The 19,647-nt window shown below is 42.6% G+C and overlaps 1 protein-coding gene across 4 annotated transcripts; it reads left to right on the plus strand.

Annotated features, from left to right (window-relative positions):
- The first annotated feature begins 31 nt into the window (after positions 1 to 31).
- LOC110537801 (C-terminal-binding protein 1) lies at positions 32 to 14,355 on the plus strand. 4 transcript variants are annotated; one of them, XM_036937834.1, is made up of 10 exons: positions 32 to 191; positions 1,023 to 1,126; positions 8,519 to 8,673; positions 8,899 to 9,043; positions 9,174 to 9,380; positions 9,589 to 9,803; positions 10,846 to 10,976; positions 11,169 to 11,296; positions 11,573 to 11,693; positions 11,876 to 14,355. In XM_036937834.1, exons 2-10 carry the CDS (start codon positions 1,069 to 1,071, stop codon positions 12,063 to 12,065), a joined length of 1,350 nt encoding a protein of 449 aa, XP_036793729.1. In that variant the 5' UTR covers positions 32 to 191; positions 1,023 to 1,068; the 3' UTR covers positions 12,066 to 14,355. The 4 variants fall into 4 exon arrangements, with proteins under 4 accessions (XP_036793729.1, XP_021479870.1, XP_036793730.1 ...); XM_021624195.2 differs by lacking the exon at positions 32 to 191 and adding an exon at positions 211 to 442; XM_036937835.1 differs by lacking the exon at positions 32 to 191 and adding an exon at positions 211 to 425.
- Positions 14,356 to 19,647: the final 5,292 nt, after the last annotated feature.

Consider the following 19,647-nt stretch of genomic DNA (forward strand, 5'->3'; position numbering starts at 1 on the left):
ATGCAATACCTCCTGTGTTACGTGAAGGCGCCACACTCAACTAATAGTGGTTTATATAGGATTTTCTTCATTCTGTGACTCGTCCGTCACCTGACTCCTCTAAACAAACTGTTTGGATTCATGACGAGAGATCAGTGGGAAGACAACTAATTTTGACCCCACAGCACTAAGAATAGAACCTGCACTATTTGGTAACGCATGAACCTTCGCTAGCTACCAATTAGTGGTCTGATCCAACAGCTACAATAATGTTACTGCTCCGTAGTATTATTCTCTTGAAACTAAATGTTTTTCGCCGCTTGAACTTGTGTGTTGATGTATGCCTGTAATTTATCAGCGCTAGCTAGTTATCATTAGCTTACTAGCTAGCTGATAGCTTTGTAAAACAGGCCTGTTTTCGAACACTCACGTTTGCCTGGTGTTCGGTACGCTAACTAGCCATGTGAGCCACACGACTTTCTTGGCTACTGACTTTGAATTGTTAGTCTAGCTAACTACTTTTTAGTTTGTTGACGATGGCTAGTTAGGCTGCTAACATTAACTAACAACATTTAGCCAACTACAGTACATAGTTAATGTTAAAGTGTGTATATTGCTTACTGCTTAGCTATTTAGCTAACGTTAGCTACTTATAAACTGAAGCTTCGAAGTGTTTTACGTATTAGCTAGCTAGCTAACGTTAGCTAAGAAGTCAGAATAGTGTGAAAGTTTCAAAATGGAAATGGTTGGGGAGTTAGCACCTAATTGTCTGTGTTGGCTCTCGCCAGCAGTCATGTTGGCTAGAGAGGTTAACTAAAACAATTAGTTAGCAAAAAAATCTAAGCAGAGATAAGTAAACAACTTTATTAGCCATAGCTACGACTAGTGTGGCTAGCAACTTTAGGAATTAGTAGCGAAGCCTGTCACGTAACTAATTTATCTAAATATTGAAACGCTGTTCATTTTATTTAGCTTACAGGTTTTCATCGGTACACATTGTTCCCCGGGAAGTGTTTTGACTATTTGTCTTGTGTGCTTCACAGCTAAGCCTTTGGTCTGTTTGTGCTTTGGCTGGGGTGAAAAACGCTGATGGCTCTCATGGATAAGCACAAAGTCAAGCGCCAGAGGCTGGACCGCATTTGTGAAGGTCAGTACATACTTTTGCCCCATATCATGTTAGGGACTGACAATCCACGCGTACAAGCTTCTGTAGCTAACTAACACAGCTAAGGATTCTTGAGAAAAAAATATATATTTTAAAATCCAATGTAGAATGGCCTGATGATGGACCATAGACATAAATAAGTGATGGACAGCATGAAGTTGCGCTTGACTTCATTATGGCAGACAATGGGAGCGTTCCTCTGCCCAGGCGTTACTGACATGCCAGATCTTACAACGCCTGGATAGCTATTTTACGTATCAGCAAACCACATATGTTATAGCAATCTGTCAGTTGATGAAACAGTTGATGAAGTGGCACGCAACCATTGGTTAATGCATGCAGCATCTGAGCAGGGGAATGCGACCAGTCTTATAAGCTGTTCAATGTGTGAAGGGAAGGGTTCTCCAATGACTGATTGAAAAACAGCTCAAATTCCATAATCAGCAAAAGAGCGAGGGTGGCTGCCTGTGGTCCTTCATGTTGCCTTTGTCAAGTTATCACTGGCTGTTTAGGTTACATACATTGATAAAACAGGAGTGTATTTGGAAAGTATTCAGACCCCTTCTCTTCCACATTTTGTTACATTATAGAATAAGGCTGTTATTCTAAAAAGTTTTAAATAAATAGTTTGAGAAAAAACAATCTACACACACAATACCCCATAATGACAAAATAAAAAACATTTTTTTAAATTTTAGCAAATGTATAAAAAAAACCCACACCTTACTTACATAATTATTCAGACCTTTTGCTATGAGACTGGAAATTAACTCATGGGTGTCCTGTTTCCATTGATCATCCTTGAAGTCCACCAGTGGTATATTCAATTGACATGATTTGGAAAGGCACACTTGTCTTTTATATGGTCCCACAGTTGAGGATGCATGTCAGATCAAAAAAAACAAGCCATGAGGTTGAAGTAATTGTCCGTAGAGCTCCGAGACAGGATTGTGTCGAGGCACAGATTTGGGGAAGAGTACCAAAACATTTCTGCAGCATTGAAGGTGCACAGTGGGCTCCATCAATCAGCTGCTGGGTTTGCTATTATTTACAGAGGTTTGGAACTCTTTCTTATTGGTCTATTAACTAAAACTCCATCCCCAGGCTGAAATTTCAGGTGGTCTTTTCAAACTGCTCTTACACTTAATTTTCACAATTCTACAGTATTATTCCAACCTCAGATCTATTTACCTATATCCACACTATCTACTACAGAAAATTCTGTTTTGAAAGCACTGTGCCTTACTCAAGGGTTTACATGTGGTTAGGCTATGTTTCATTGTAATTTTTTCTTCAATAGCTTTTGGCATATTATGCACTTCATTATGAATCTAGTTTACTGCATATCAAGTAGCAGCCTAGCTGCTCTTAGCAACATGGGTTTATTTACATACACTAGCGTTGCTTTCCATTGTATTGGGTTGCACAAAAACAGTCTGCGGGAAGCCAATTCCATTTCAACTTACTGTGCCAGTGGGCAGGAAGGCTGGTCATTATGGGAATTTGAGACAAAATATCTAAAGGATCGTATTATTAAACAGACTTTCCAAACGTGGATCTGTTGTAGACCCACTTCCCCTCTGCTTACCTCAGTGTCAAAATAAGTCCACAAGTTATTCCTTTTTTGTCCACAAATGGCGCACATGTAGGACTACCTAACCTAGCGTCTCAATGCTAATAAGCTTTGTTTTGGTTGGTTAAGGCTGAATTGTTCCTCCCTCTGATTGGAGCAGGGGGCAGGCAGAAGGAGGAGGGTGTTTGCCTGGGATTGTGCCAAGCGAAAGCATTCTGACAGTAGCTGTAAGTGGAGAAGGAGAGGAAGAAAGGCTGGTCAACTGCAGCATGCAAGGTTAGGAGGATGAATGTCTTGTTTTTCTGGGACGAGAGAGGGGTAGATGGATAGGACAGAGTACAAATCTGCTATTTGGTTTAGCATTTTTGTCCTTGGGGTCTCTCCTGGTATTGTGTGTGTGTGAGAGAGAGAGCGAGCTCTGGAGCTTGTGTGGCAGGGGGCTGGGTGGGGTCCTGCAGCATTATCAGCCACCCCTCCCTACGAGCTCACTTACACCCACAGTGGCAGGCAGAGGGGGAGAATGAATGAACGCTGAATGAATGGCATTGTGTGCATGGCCCTGCTGCCGGTCAGACCAGGCTTTCCACGCACACATGGTCATGCACACACACTGCCAGGCGTCTGTCTCCATGACCATATGGTGCATGTGTGTTGCCAGCTCCGCTCTCTTTCTGTTGTGCACCTTTTTGTTGTTGTCGTCTTTACGTTCATTTGTAATCAATGCCTTTTTTTTTTGTCTAGATAGAAATGGGTTATTTTTGTATGTTTGGTGAGCGCTCTGCTTTTGTTGTGTGTTTATATTCTGCTCCAATCGCCTGTGAAGATTTGTGAGACTAGCGCCTTATTACTGCTATGTTTCATTTTCTGGATCAGATTAGAATGAGCCAAAAAAGCAATTTCTTTTTCCATGTGTTGTCCTTGAGGAGGAATGATGGAATTTGTTGGCAAACAGAACAGTAATCTGTACTTGGAGCCTTCATATTAAGCAAAGGAAGCAATTGACAGTCACAAGTGCTGTTGTGGTCTGTGTGCAGGCAGTGATGTTGCTTTGAATATTGCATTCTCGTCTCTTTAAAGCGTCAATGTCTAGGCTACTCTTTGATTTTCCTTAGCTCTGCAAAACATTGTAGCTCCACGAAAGGCCCCTTGTGTGCCTGTGAATTCCATTATCACTTGTTTAGTGTCATGATTTAGAAAGACACTGGTAATTGCATTTTTTTTTTTTTTGCTTGTCATTCAGAGTTTTCTGCTGTCTCTACTTGGCACTCTGGCCTTAGCGCAATTCTAAAACGTTATTGGAGTGGGTTGGCATTCTACTGCCCTTCAAGGATTAGCAGAGTTAAATTGCTGCATCACTTTAGGGGATTTCTCAACTGTTAATGAATTATCTTCCTGCTATCTCTTAGGGATGGGCATGGTTATTCGAATATCTAAACTGAAATTAGTATTTGCTTACTCGGAGACTAGTCATTTTTGAAGACAATTAAAATAAATAAGGCCTACTTTAACAGTAAATGCTTAGTTTAAAATTAAATACAATTATCTGTGATGTTGCTATATAGCCTACAAGGATAGACCATGACATAAAAAAAAATGTACAACAGTTTGAGTGCACCCCATAAAAAAGACGCACAGGTAGCCTGCACATATTTCACACGTGTAGCTTGTTGTTATTGTCGGTCAATCAAAGCAGCGCTGCCGTGAAAGGTGCCATATAAGAACGTGAAATTGGGTATTTCTAAATGGAAATACAATTACAGAATTAATTTTGGGCTAAATTAGGAGTAGCTACAATGACTGATTAACAAACAGCCTGTTGGAGTTGTTGGAGTCAGGTACAGACAGCACAGCAACACCCTCTAATGTAGCTAGCTAGCGTCTTTACAAATATTTGATGAAGTTAAGACGGGCACTACCAGATGATGGTATAAATAACCTATGGCAACCACAAGTTTGACTAGCGCAGGTCAGTTTGGCTACTCGCTTGCACACTCTCTGCCATACACACTCACCGGCCCCTCCTACTCTAGTCGTGCTAGCAAGTCTCCATTGAAGTACAAAAAAATACATGCTTTATTACATGTTTTGACTATCCAGATATCTTAAATATCATGACATCTGCTAATGTAAAAAGGGTTTTAATAAATCTGATTATTATTCGAAATGGTGAAATCATTTCAAATGCCCATCGCTATTTATCTTTGCTAATTTAGCTGTACATCGTTTGTACATTTATTTATGAGATGTTTGTGGCGATAGGGCTAGCAGGCAGGCTGTGTATTGTTGCAGAAGGGCAGGGGTTTCTGCCTCCAGACATAGACATTTAGGTCATGATAACTCAACAAGCCTGTGCCCCCAACCGCACCCTTCTGCTAATCTGCTGGAGGAGTCTCCCCTGATCAGGAGGGGTCTGGTGGGGGTTGGGGGACTGCCTTGTCTGTATTTGAGAATGAAGCAGACAGCTTTGTGTACTCTGAAATGGCAATTTTTATATATAGTGCATCCGGAAAGAATTCAGACCCCTTGACTTTTTCCACATTTTACGTTGCGGCCTTGTTCTAAAATAGATTATATTTGTCCCCCCCCCCACACACACACACAATACCCCATAATGAAAAAGCACAAACAGGTTTTTAGAAATAAAATAAACTGGAATATCACATTTACATAAGTATTCAGACCCATTACTCAGTACTTTGTTTGAAGCACCTTTGTCTGTGATTACAGCCTTGAGTCTTCTTGGGTATGATGCAACAAGCTTGGCACATCTGTATTTGGGGAGTTTCTTCCATTCTCCTCTACAGATCCCCTCAAGCTCTGTCAGGTTGGAGGGGGAGTGTCGCTGCACAGCTATTTTCAGGTCTCAAGATATGTTCGTATGTTCGGGTTCAAATCCGGGCTCTGGCTGGGCCGCTCCAGGACATGCAGAGACTTGTCCCTAAGCCACTCCTGCGTTAACTTGGCTGTGTGCTTAGGGTCGTTGTCCTGTTGGAAGGTGAACCAACGCCCCAGTCTGTGTTCCTGAGCACTCTGGAGCAGGTTTTCATCAGGGATCTCTCTCTGTACTTTGCTCTCTTAATCTTTCCCTCGACGCTGACTAGTCTCCCAGTCCCTGCTGCTGAAGAATTTCCCCACAACATGGTGTTGCCACCACCATGCTTCACCGTAGAGATGTGACGATTGGCATTCAGGCCAAAGAGTTCTATCTTGGCCTGAAAAGATAATCTTGTTTCTCATGGTCTGGGAGTCCTTTAGGTGCCTTTTGGCAAACTCCAAGCGGGCTGTCATGTGCCTTTTACTGAAGAGTGGCTTCTGTCGGGCCACTCTACCATAAAGGTCTGATTGGTGGAGCGCTGCAGAGATGGTTGTCTTTCTGGAAGTTTCTCCCATCTCCACAAAGGAACTCTGGAACTCTTTGTCAGAGTGAGACCTGAAAATAGCTGAGCAGCGACTCTCCCCTTAACGCTAAGTGATTTTAAATGTAAAACAAATTGAAACATTAAAAAAAAAAAATATATATATATATTTAATAAATAAATATATATATATACATACATACATACATACATACTGCTCAAAGTAAAGGGAACACTAAAATAACACATCCTAGATCTGAATGAATGAAATATTCTTATTAAATACTTTTTTCTTTACGTAGTTGAATGCGCTGACAACAAAATCACACACAAATTATCAATGGAAATCAAATTTATCAACCCATGGAGATCTGGATTTGGAGTCACACTCAAAATCAAAGTGAAAAACCACACTACAGGCTGATCCAACTTTGATGTAATGTCCTTAAAACAAGTCAAAATGAGGCTCAATTTATTGTCAATTGTGTTGCTTCCTAAGTGGAAAGTGTGATTTCACAGAAGTGTGATTGACTTGGAGTTACATTGTGTTGTTTAAGTGTTCCCTTTATTTTTTTGAGTAGTGTATATATGGTAACCTGGGTAGATGTTGGGCAGTAATATCTATCTCGGCCACTCAGGAACAGTCAATGTCTTTTTGGCAAGCAACTCCAGTGTAGATTTGACCTTGTGTTTTAGGTTATTGTCCTGCTAAAAGGTGAATTCATCTCCCAGTGTCTGGTGGAAAGCAGACCGAAACAGGTTTTCCTCTAGGTTTTTGCTTGTGCTTAGCTCCATTCATTTATTTTAATTTTTTTATCCTGTGAGAAACACCCCAGTCCTTAATGATTACAAGTATAGCCATATCATGATTAAGCCACCACTATGCTTGAAAATATGTACAGTGGTACTCAGTAATGTTTTACATTGGATTTGCCCCAAACATAACACTTTGTATTCAGGTCAAAAAGTTAATAGCTTTGCCACTTTTTTTTTTTTTTTTTTCATTATTACTTTATTTCCTTGTTGCAAACAGGATGCATGTTAAGGAATATTTCTATTCTGTACAGATATAATTATGTTTACTCTGTCAATTAGGTTAGTATTGTGGAGTAACTACAATGTTGTTGATCCATCCTCAGTTTTCTCCTATCACAGCCATTAAACTCTAACTTTTTCATTTCAACATGGCCTTGTGAAATCACTGAGCGGTTTCATTCCCCTCCGGCAACTGAGTTAGCAAGGACGCCTGTGTCTTTGTAGTGACTGGGTGCACCACAAAGTTTAATTGTTAACTTCACCATGCTCAAAGGAATACTCAATATCTGTTTTTTTTTTGTATTACTACCAATAGCTGCCATTATTTGCAAGGCATTTGGAAAATGTCCCTGGTCTTTGTGGTTGAAATTCACTGCTTGACTGAGGGACCTTACGTTTATCTGTATGTGTGGGGTACAGAGATTTAGGTAGTCATTCAAAAAATAATGTTAAACACTATTATTCCACACAGTGATTCCATGCAACTTTTGTGTTAAGCAACATTTTGCTCCTGAACTTAATTAGGCTTGCCATAACAAATACCTTTTAACTCAAGACATTTCAGCTTTTTATTTTGTATTAATTGATAGAAATGTTGAGAAACATAATTCCACTTTGACATGATGGGGTAGTGTGCGTGTGGGTGCAGGCAAAGGTTTAGAGGTGTGAATACTTTCTGAAGGCACTGTGGTATGTTTGGGCCATTTTATTGTGTTCTCAATAAACCCCAAAAATGTTAATGCCCAATGATCGCTTTATGTAGCAATTATTTATTGAAATACTGACATTTTGAAACCTGTCCTTTTTGGCACCATGGATCTAGTTGGTGGGAATTTTGGAATACTGCTGCCCGAGAGTGTAATAGCTTAAATTTGCAATGACACTAACTTTGAGACACATCCTGGCTTTTTGTAGATGTGTTGTGGTCATCATAAAGGGATTTTGCAACAATGGGTTACCTCTGTCCATGCTGGACATAATGCATTCATATGGGATTTTACTTAGTGACGTGTACAGGGCAGGTTTCCTGTTGCGTTTCTTAAGTGACACTGTATATCATCATATTGTATATCATTGTAATCCCTAGACTTGAGTGGACACTTAAGTCATGTTTTTAGAGTGTAAAATGTTACTTTGAAAGTGAAAATCTAATTATTTTTCTGCAATTTCTGATGGGTTTTCATTGTTACGATCATAAAGAACAAAACAAATGACGTATATTTTTGGTGGTTTTATTGATTGTGTTCCCCAATCTCAATCTTAAACATGCAGATGTTGAGGAAACTGTGGAAGTTGACAGTTTGGCCTATGTGATCATGTAGATGGTCTATCTGATTGACGCTATAGAAAGGAGACATGGGGGGGGATCCCATTTGACATTGCTGAAATTGATTTGTTGTATTTATCTAGGCATTCGCCCCCCGATTCTGAATGGGCCGATGCACCCGCGGCCCCTGGTGGCTCTGTTGGATGGGCGTGACTGCACCGTGGAGATGCCTGTCCTGAAGGACGTGGCCACAGTGGCCTTCTGTGATGCCCAGTCCACCCAGGAGATCCACGAGAAGGTAACCAACTATCTCTCCCAGCACCACTACTCTCCTATACACCTCTAAGTATCTATCTGCATTTTTTTTAAAGTTGGGAAATGGATGCTTCATGAACCTGTCTGTTGTTTTTGTGGTGGGGGGCTATTTCCAACTCAATGGAGCTAGGTAATGTATTTGCTCTTTTAGTGCAATAGTAGAATAAGGATATGTCTGAACTCGTACATTCTCTCCCTGGTGCTTTAGGTGCTGAATGAGGCAGTGGGCGCCCTGATGTACCACACCATCAGCCTTTCGCGGGACGACCTGGACAAGTTCAAGGGCCTGCGGATCATTGTGCGAATTGGCAGTGGCTTTGACAACGTGGACATCAAGGCTGCGGCTGAACTAGGTTGGCTACTGGATCAATACTTTGCTTCACCTCCAATCTGTTTTTCTCCTACCTACTACACCCATCCATCCATTCACCTCAATATCTATCATAACTAATCACTGTCTCCTTTGTACTCTGTCCCCCTCAGGTATAGCTGTGTGTAATGTGCCTGCGACATCAGTGGAAGAGACGGCGGACACGTCCATGTGTCTGATCCTGAACCTGTACCGCCGTGTCACCTGGATGCACCAGGCTATGAGAGAGGGCACCAGGGCTTCCAGCGTGGAGCAGATCAGGGAGGTGGCCAGCGGAGCTGCCCGCATCCGGGGAGAGACGCTGGGCATCATCGGCCTGGGTGAGGAAGGAAATTGATCTCGTCTTAGCGAGGGCTCTCTGCAAGTGCAGTCATCATAGGACACACATGTTGATTCAAGTTTTCTGGTGTCCTCTCAGATCATTTTAATGTATATTTAGAGTAAATAATTTTTAGTTTTCTGAGAAGTAGTGAGAGGTTCCTCTGACCGCTACGCCATCCTCCAGTCTGAGTGTATCTTGTGGCGCAGGGCGAGTGGGCCAAGCTGTAGCGCTGCGGGCCAAGGCCTTTGGCTTCAGTGTGATGTTCTACGACCCCTACCTGCCAGACGGAGTGGAGCGCTCTCTGGGCCTGCAGAGAATGGCCACCCTGCAGGACCTGCTCATCCACTCTGACTGTGTGTCACTGCACTGCAGCCTCAACGAGCACAACCATCACCTCATCAACGACTTCACCATTAAACAGGTATAAGACACACACCCACTACTGTTGTAAGGTATGCCGACGCTTCTGTACTTTTTCAATACTCTTAACATGGAAAAACGGTTCGGTACTAGGTTTTGTTACTTTCAGTAGTTTCTGTCAATTGCTGATCTATCAGTCTAGTCGACCCCTTATTATAGCGTGCACCGTGCCTGCTCCACTTTCGCCTTGTGACAACGACGCTATCGGTGTGATCATCTGGAAATGTGTGCAATAAAAGTTCAACCTTCTACTACCATTTCTGTCAAGCCGCCTACGCATACAGTTTGACGCATACGTTCGATAAATCCAACATATGCACCACACAGAACGCACTGCAACTGCCTCTGCAATGCTGCGAAGCAAACGCAGATTTCCGTCGGAAAGGAATGTACTTCTGGTGTACCAAAATGCAATGACGCTGTCGGTGTGATTGAGGCGTTAGTCATTGTTAGCCTGCACTGGGAGTCTGAGCTGCATCATGTTAGCTCCCCCTCATGCGGTCTCTCTTCTCCCAAAGATGATCAGTGAACAGGCTGCCTCGTGAATGATGTCAGAACTGGTTAAAGAGACGGCACACATTTTTTGAAAATAAGCTACTTCTATGCAAATGTTGATCAGTACAATAAAATAAGTCCCAAATGGAAGGGAAACGGATTGTCATCTGTAGCCCCATGAAATCAGGCAAAACAAACTCAAATCAATGCATGCGCGCACCTATTGAGAATGCATTTACCTGTATTGTGGCTAGGCCTAGGCTACATCTTGATTTACCCAGTTTATCAAAAGAGATTACCCATTCAAATAAATGATTACCATTATCTATTTGTAGAAACAAAGTCTAATTGATTTATGCATACTTGGCTGTCTAACGTGGTATCAAATATTGTGATACTAAACCTGGTATTGAAATCAAAGTAAAAATTCTGGTATTGTGACAACCCCAACACATGTGTGTACACCATTTCTGCCACCCACAACACCCTCATTACCAATGCGTTATTTTTGTCTGCATGGCTTGCTGACTGATCTGTCGTGTGTGCAGATGCGTCAGGGAGCATTTTTGGTTAACACGGCTCGCGGGGGCCTGGTGGATGAGAGGGCCCTGGCCCAGGCACTGAAAGAGGGCAGGATACGGGGTGCTGCCTTGGACGTACACGAGACGGAGCCCTTCAGGTCAGCTTCCTCCCAGCCCACAGGCACTTTATAGCCTCCTCATCCTGCTTATAGCCCAGTCATTTAAAACGTGCAAACAATAACTGGTTTGACCGTTGTGATTCACCATTTAAACTTTTTTTTTTATATGAACACCCCCTTGCACACACTCTTTAATATGTCTCACCGGTCTGTTTATCTATACTCCTCCAGCTTCTCTCAGGGCCCATTGAAGGATGCCCCCAATCTGGTTTGCACTCCCCACGCATCCTGGTACAGTGAGCAGGCGTCACTCGAGGCGCGGGAGGAGGCAGCTAGGGAAGTGCGCCGGGCCATCACAGGTATTCAGTTATGCAAGCCTCAGTGTATAACAGCATATTTATAGGCATTAGGCACATACACTAGGGTACAATGATACAATTGCATTTCTGTGCAGAGTGAACAACAGTCGGTCCACATGAGACTTGGCACAGTAGCCCTAACCACTAAGTGATATAGTTTATGTATTACAGCCCACAAGTTGTTTTGTAATCCATCCCCAAAACAATTTATCAAGAGTTGTCATTAAGTAGACTTTGATCCGTTTGACTGTTGTGGTGTTTTTTCTCTCCCAACAGGCCGCATCCCTGACAGTCTGAAGAACTGTGTGAATAAGGAGTATCTGATGGCAACGCCCCAGTGGCCTGGCATGGACCCTGGGGCTGTGCACTCCGAACACAACGGAGTTACTGATTACAGGTACGACCATGCTTTGCGGAGACTGTTAAGAGGGACAGGAAGCACCCGTAGGTAATAAATGAGTGACAGTAAAGACAGCTCCAGGTATTGATGACATCTGGCTTGTGTTATATGATCCTAGAAAGATAATTCCATATAATACTATTTTAATTCTTCTGTCTCAACTCTTCATTTGTCAACAGGTTCTCTACTGGTCTAGTGGGAGTGGCAGCAGGAGGCCTGACGGGGGCAGGCGCTGCAGTGGAGGGAATTGTTGCAGGGAACCTGGCTATGGCACATGGGATTGCCCCCGTGTCCCGACCTCCCCACACACCGTCGCCGGGGCAACCCTCTAAAGCAGAAACAGACAGAGACATGCCAACGGACCAGTAGCCAGCTACCATTTCCCCTCTGGTCCACAACATTCCGTCATCACTCTTCGTGTTCATGCAAGCAGATACACTAGTATTGAGGTCCATTCTGACCCAGCTTTGGTCCCATCCAACAGAACAGAATCCTTCACGAGAGACCAGTCTGCATAGACTCCCTACACTCGTCCTCTTTTCTCATCCAGAAAGCAATAAGTGGATTACTCAAGGATTTTTTCCCAGTTTGCTTTTAAACCCCTCTTTGTCTGACTTTCCTGTGGCTCAGTGTTTTTGTAAATTACTCCTTTGCGGAGAGAAACCTGTTTAATGTTTTTCCTGTATTTTTTGTTGTTTTTTATATCAATTGCTGTCTGACATGCCATAAAGTGAAGCATGAGTCTGGAATGGTATAGAAGATGAATAGCATTTTTTCCACTACTATTTGTTCACAAACCTTACAAAGGATTTTATATTATTGGGCTCAATACATTTCTAGTTATCACAATAAAAGTGTGGCTCTGACTTTTTATGAGCTTTTTGATGTGAATTGAATAATATCGAAAGATATGCCTCTGCTGATAAGGAAAATACATACAGCATATGATGTTTGTCAAGACCACCACCTACACTTATTTTCTCTGTTGGTCTTGGAATATTTTCATGATTAAATGTATAGATCTTCTGCACATCCTTGTGGTTGCCAAGACTAGAGGGACGGCGGTCTTCTTACCTTTCTATTTCCTTTTATATGTTACCTTTGGATATGAATACAACATGAAAACTATATCTTTGCCAAGTACTCAAATGATCTATCCTCCTTCACAGCACTCCAGTATCAACATTGCCCCTCAGTGTCTGCTGTCATTGATGCTATCATTTTGGGTGTTCATCTTGTGTACTGCAGGCATTGAAACTTATTTTACCTGTATGGATTCCATAGTGGCTGTCAATCTCAAATGGAATGGCATAATGAGGCTTCAAGACATTAGTCTGTCACATTTGCAAGGATGATGGCATCCTAGCAAAATGTGTCCACACCCATAGTAGTGTTTGTAAGGGGGCAGGAGCCCAGTTGATGTTGGTTCAGTTCAATGTCCTGACCACATCAGGAACACTTCTGTTTGTTTTCTGCTCTGGGTGTACCTAGGGCTCACTGCTGTGTTTGTGTGTGCGCCAGGCACGCATCTGTGGCTTGGTCACAGGGTTGTTCACAACCATATTCAAAACTTTTGACCACCGGGGGACAGCGGTTCATTACTACTACATGAATTCGAGAAGTGATTAGATGGCTTAATTTCATAATCGTCTTAATCTGAATTAATGCTTGGTACTTTGGCTGGCTTCTGGTTTGAGCGGGTATTGTGTCAAGCAGTGTACTTGTGGACATAGACCAGGGAATCTGTGGCAGGGATATCCAATCTGTTTACTGACTATCAAGGCCAGTATAAGAACAGATGAAGTGGAAAATCGAGAGTTTAAGTTTGGGTGTGTACTTAGCATTGCAGTCAGATGTGGGTAATGAAGTCCCTTATTGTATAAGGTCAGCAATTCCGATATGCTAGTGGCAAAGCCATACCCCCCCCCCCCCCCCCCACACACACACACACACACACACAAAATTGGTCTGGGTACCAGTCTGTTTAGCTATCATTCCACTCCTTGATATGCTAAACCGAATAATCTTTGGCATATATCACGAAGTGGAATGATAGCTAAAGAGACTGGTACCCAGACTACTTTTTGTCATACCTAGGCTACCCTCGCAGGCCAACAGTCATAGAAAATCAAGGGAGTTTATACATGATATCACACTGGCACAGCTTCAGAGTTGTGTAAGTATGTTACTGGAGAAGGGGACCTTCAGTCAAAGGTGGACAGCCTCCCATAATGCCTACTTGTAATCAGGGGTAATTTACAAATGGGAAAGCAGTGGAACGGAATTCTGTCATCTTTGGCCATCATGATCTATAGAATTTCATTTCAACCCCTACTCGTAATTACACACTGGCCAAGTATAGGGAAATGCCTGTTATACCTCATTAACAGATATTGAATGTAGTTTACGCTCTGTTATTCCTCTTAACAGATACTGCTGAGATCTATCACCAATTTAAAATATGTGGAATCACTGTTGGCCCATCTGTTAGTAAGATGCATGATTTACTCTGTTTCAGCAGATTTCTCTGATTAACTAAAAGAAAAGAAATCCTCCCGGAGGAGTCTTGACCTCCATGCTTGTAGTTTTGAAGTTGTCTTGTATGTTTCTCTTTATGGGTATTAATGAATTGGTCATTAGAATCCACCCCCCCCCCCCCCCCCCCCCCCAAAAAAAAGAAATGAGATTAAAGCAAGTAACAATGGAACTACAACAGAATGAATAGTTGTCCTTGCCTATTTCATCAATCAAGTTTTATCAATATTGAGATTACTTGTTTTATTGACATTGCAACAGAGAATATGAACAGACAAGGGGAATCAAGCATTGTTGCTAAAGTGGACTTCTTGCTGACAACCATATTATTTGTATTTTTTTATATGCAGAGGTAGTACATTGAGCTACACAGCTGTGATGAATGCCTTATCCTGGACCTAACGTTAACTTCCCTCACAAGTGTTTTCCCACCCTCCCGAACTGGGTGCTCCACTCTGCTCCTCTTTTTGTTTTTTGCGTTAAGTTAAATATAGCTTCGATCTGTATTCTGAAGACTTCATCTTGACAGCCCTAGTAACAGCATGATTAGAGCGTTCGTGTCTCTCTGGGTTCGTTCAAGCATCTGATCCTGTTTTACGTAAACTGATCATTTTAATTATCTGGAAAAAAGAGCAAATTGAAATTAGCTGAGGGGGTGTGATGTATGGGAGAGAGATCAAATCTTTAGAAATGGAATCCATGTGGTTCAAATCTAATGTGATTGATGCCTGGATAATTTACATTACAACATACAGAAATGTAATGTGCATTAGGCTATTCTATTTCATGTTTAGATTTCTTAATCAGACTGCAAAATGAGAACAACCCAGTACATTTGTAATTAGGATTTATTCTGAACTTTTTAAATAGGAACAATCATTGTGATGTAAGCTTCTACAATAAAGTATTTTAATACAAAGTCATGTTCCTCTGAAATGTTTCAGGCGTGGTAAGGCATTTTTGTCAGATTGTATTATTTTAGCTTCCCATGCAATAATTAAAAGTGGTGTGTGTGCATTTTAGCATTTGAAAAGCTCCTGTCACATTTATAATTTCCAGTAAACCTGTCAGACAGAGCCATCCTGCACAGTGTACCTGCGGATTTCAAAAAGCCAAACTTGCGCGCTCAAATAGTGTGTGATTGCGACCCGCAATTTGGGGCTAAACTGCATGTGGGCATCCCTCCGTCAGCAGGAAAACAGAACTGCCCGACATGCGGTGGCGAAGGACACTTCCTGTCGCCCCCGCCTGCAGGCGGGAGGCTGGGGAGACCGTGTGCTAACTAGCTAGCTTGCCATAATATGGACTTGGTCTTTTACCAAATACGGTTATCTTCAGTATATCCCGTCCCTACCTTGTCACAACACAGCTGATTGGCTCAAACACATTAAGGAAAGAAATTCCACAAATGTACTTTTAAGGCACACCTGTTAATTGAAATGCATTCCAGGTGACTACATCATGAAGCTGGTTGAGAGAATGCCAAAAGTGTGCAAAGCTGTCATCAAGGTAAAGGGTGGCTACTTTGAAGAATCTCAGATATAAATTATATTTTTAGGTTACTACATGATTCCATGTGTTATTTAATAGTTTTGATGTCTTCACTTTTATTCTACAATGTAGAAAATAAAGAAAAACCCTGGAATGAGTAGGTGTCCAAACTTTGGAACTGTATACAAACTTTCAGGACCCTGTCTTTAAAAGATAATTTGTAAAAATCCAAATAACTTCACACATCTTCATTGTAAATGGTTTAAACACTGTTTCCCATGCTTGTTCAATGAACCATAAACAATTAAGGAACATGCACCTGTAGAACGGTCGTTAAGACACTAACAGCTTACAGACGGTAGGCAATTAAGGTCACAGTTATGAAAACTTAGGATACTAAAGAGTCCTTTTTACTGACTCTGAAAAATACCGAAAGAAAGATTCCAAGGGTCCCTGCTGTGTGAGCGTGCCTTAGGCATGCTGCAAGGAGGCATGAGGACTGCAGATGTGGTCAGGGCAATAAATTGCAATGTCCGTACTGTGAGACGCCTAAGACAGCGTTACAGTGAGACAGGACGGACAGCTGATCATCCTCGCAGTGGCAGACCATGTGTAACAACACCTGCACAGGATCGGTACATCCAAACATCACACCTGCGGGACAGGTACAGGATAGCAACAGCAACTGCCCAAGTTACACCAGGAACACACAATCCCTCCATCAGTGCTCAGACTGTCTGCAATAGGCTGAGAGTGTTACGGTTTTCTTGAGGTGAAGGAGAGTCGGACCAAAATGCAGCGAGGTATTCTTGATACATATTTAATGAAGACGAAAAAACAAACAATACAAAAACAACAAACGCAACGTGAAAACCTATACAGCCTATCTGGTGCAAACAAACACAGAGACAGGAACAATCACCCACCAAACACTCAAAGAATATGGCTGCCTAAATATGGTTCCCAATCAGAGACAACGATAAATACCTGCCTCTGTTTGAGAACCACTCCAGACAGCCATAGACTTTGCTAGAGAACCCCACTAAGCCACAATCCCAATACCTACGAAAACCCCAAGACAAAACACACCACATAAATAAACCCATGTCACACCCTGGCCTGACCAAAATAATAAAGAAAACACAAAATACTAAGACCAGGGCGTGACAGAGAGAGGCTGGACTGAGGGCTTGTAGTCCTGTTGTAAGTCAGGTCCTCACCAGACATCACCGGCAACAACATCGCCTATGGGCACAAACCCACCGTCGCTGGACCAGACGGGCAAAAAGTGCTCTTCACTGATGAGTCGCGGTTTTGTCTCACCAGGTTCCTCTGTCGTCGAAGTAATGAGCGTTACACTGAGGCCTGTACTCTGGAGCGGGATCGATTTGGAGGTGGAGGGTCTGTCATGGTCTGGGGCGGTGTGCAAAGAGCCCGGATCTCACTCCTATTGAGTTTGTCTGGGACCTGTTGCATCGGCGGGTGAGGTGCTAGGGCCATTCGCCCCAGAAATGTCTGGGAACTTGTAGGTGCCTTGGTGGAAGAGTGGGGTAACATCTCACAGCAAGAACGGGCAAATCTGGTGCAGTCCATGAGGAGGAGATGGCCATGGCCCCGTGGAAAGAAAGAATTCTGTGTGTTTTTTGTTTTACACCACAGGTCTTTTTCGGGTTGGAGGGTTTGTATTTTGTCTGTTGGTTGAGCCTTCTTGGGTGCGTGACATCACTCCAAGCCCTTACCAAAACACAAAACAATGCCTGGTGGACAATCTTGCTCCCCTCTGAATTAAAACCAGTAGTAACTTCAAAGGCACATTTTATATTCCCGCACCTCAATAACATTGTTGCTGAGGAGGACTTGTTAGCTAGCTACAGGGTTAGAGTCACCTCAGCAGTTAAAAAAAAATAAAACTAGCTATCTAATGAGATTAGGCAGTCTGCGTCTAGACTCGGGAGCTCATCATAGGCACATAGACATGTCACGTAGGCTTCAGGAGCCAGCTGGTTGGATATTATTCCACCATGGTTAACAACAACTGGCTACTAGTTCCTTTTCACCAACATCTGTTAAGCTCATAGTTAGTTCCACTGACCACCCCATTAGGAGGATAGCTACTTTCCTAAAATGTAGCTAGCTAGCTCACTGGCCAGGCAGGCAGTAGCCACTACTAACCAACTAATTGTGGATTTCCTATTATTTGATATATTTGGGTCAACTTGCTCATATCAAGCAACAAACAGTTTGTGGAATTGTTAAAAATAACAATTATTGGACTCGTTTTCATAGATTGGTAGCTAGCTGGTCAGGCTTTAATATATTTCACAATTAATTAAGCTGAAGCTGGGTTTCCCAAGATGTTTGGTGCTTACTGATCATGCCGGCGAGCGAGCTTAAACACACGGCTCTGCAGCACAGTTACACACACAAGAAGGCTCAACCAATCACCCAACGTAACTCATGAATATTAATGACTTTGCCTCCGGCTATCCTACGAAAGTAAATTTCACATACCAGAGTCCTCGCTAGCTAGCACACAATGTCCTTCGCCCCCGCCTGCCACTGCCCTTGTCATCATTAACAGAACAGCTGGAAAGTAGTGCTCGGCAAGTGGGGAGGAAGGACACTGTGTACTGGTATCCTTGCTATCTAGCGGTGTCGCTATATATATATATATATATATATATATATATATATATATATATATACACACACACACACACAAGTATGTGGACACCCACCTCTTCAAATTAGTGGATTTGGCTATTTCAGCCGCACCCGTTGCTGACAGGTGTATAAAATCGAGCATAAAGCCATACAATCTCCATAGACAAACATTGGCAGTAGAATGGCCTTACTGAAGAGCTCAGTGACTTTCAACGTGGCACCGTCATAGAATGCCACCTTTCCAACAAGTCAGTTTGTAAAATGTCTGCCCTGCTAGAGCTGCCCCGGTCAACTGTAAGTGTTTTTATTGTGAAGTGGAAACATCCAGGAGCAACAAACGGCTCAGCCACAAAGCGGTAGGCCACACAAGCTCACAGAACAGGACCGCCAAGTTCTGAAGCACATAGCGCGTAAATATCATCTGTCCTCAATTGCAACACTTACTATCGAGTTCCAAACTGCCTCTGGAAGCAACGTCAGCAAAATAACTGTTTATTGAAATGGGTTTCCATGGCCGAGCAACCGCACACAAGCCTAAGATCACCATGCGCAATGCTAAATGTCGGCTGGCTTGGTGTAAAGCTCACCGCCCTTGGACTCTGGAGCAGTGGAAGCGTGCTCTCTGGAATGATGAATCATGCTTCACCATCTATCAATCCAATGGTGGAATCTGGGTTTGGCGGATAGCAGGAGAATGCTACCTGCACAAATACAGCGCTAACTGTAAAGTTTGGTGAAGGAATACTGGTCTGGGTCTGTTTTTCCATGGTTTGGGCTAGACAATGACATTCTAGATGATTCTGTGCTTCCAACCTTGTGGCCACAGAAATGGTTTGTCAAGATCGGTGTGGAAGAACTTGTCTGGTCTGCACAGAGCCATGACTTCAACGCCGACTGCGAGTCAGGCCTAATCACCCAACATCTGTGCCCGACCTCACTAATGCTCTTGTGGCTGTGTCCCCACAGCAACGTTCCAACATCTAGTTGAAAGCCTTACCAGAAGAGTGGAGGCTGCTATCGCAGCAAGGCCCATGATTTTGGAATGAGATGCTCGACGAGCAGGTGTTCTCATACTTTTGGCCATGTAGTGTAGTTAATAGGATAATATTATTTGAAGATGAAATATTGCAATTATTGATAATACAATTTTCAGAAATCAGCAATTAGGGAAGGTTTTTTGCACATTCTTTCCACAATTCACTTTATTTTATGGTTCTGTAATAAAACACTTAAGACATGTATAAATTGTGTTTTTACCATT

The sequence above is a fragment of the Oncorhynchus mykiss genome, chromosome 12, assembly GCF_013265735.2.
Source record: "Oncorhynchus mykiss isolate Arlee chromosome 12, USDA_OmykA_1.1, whole genome shotgun sequence".
Taxonomy (NCBI): domain Eukaryota; kingdom Metazoa; phylum Chordata; class Actinopteri; order Salmoniformes; family Salmonidae; genus Oncorhynchus; species Oncorhynchus mykiss.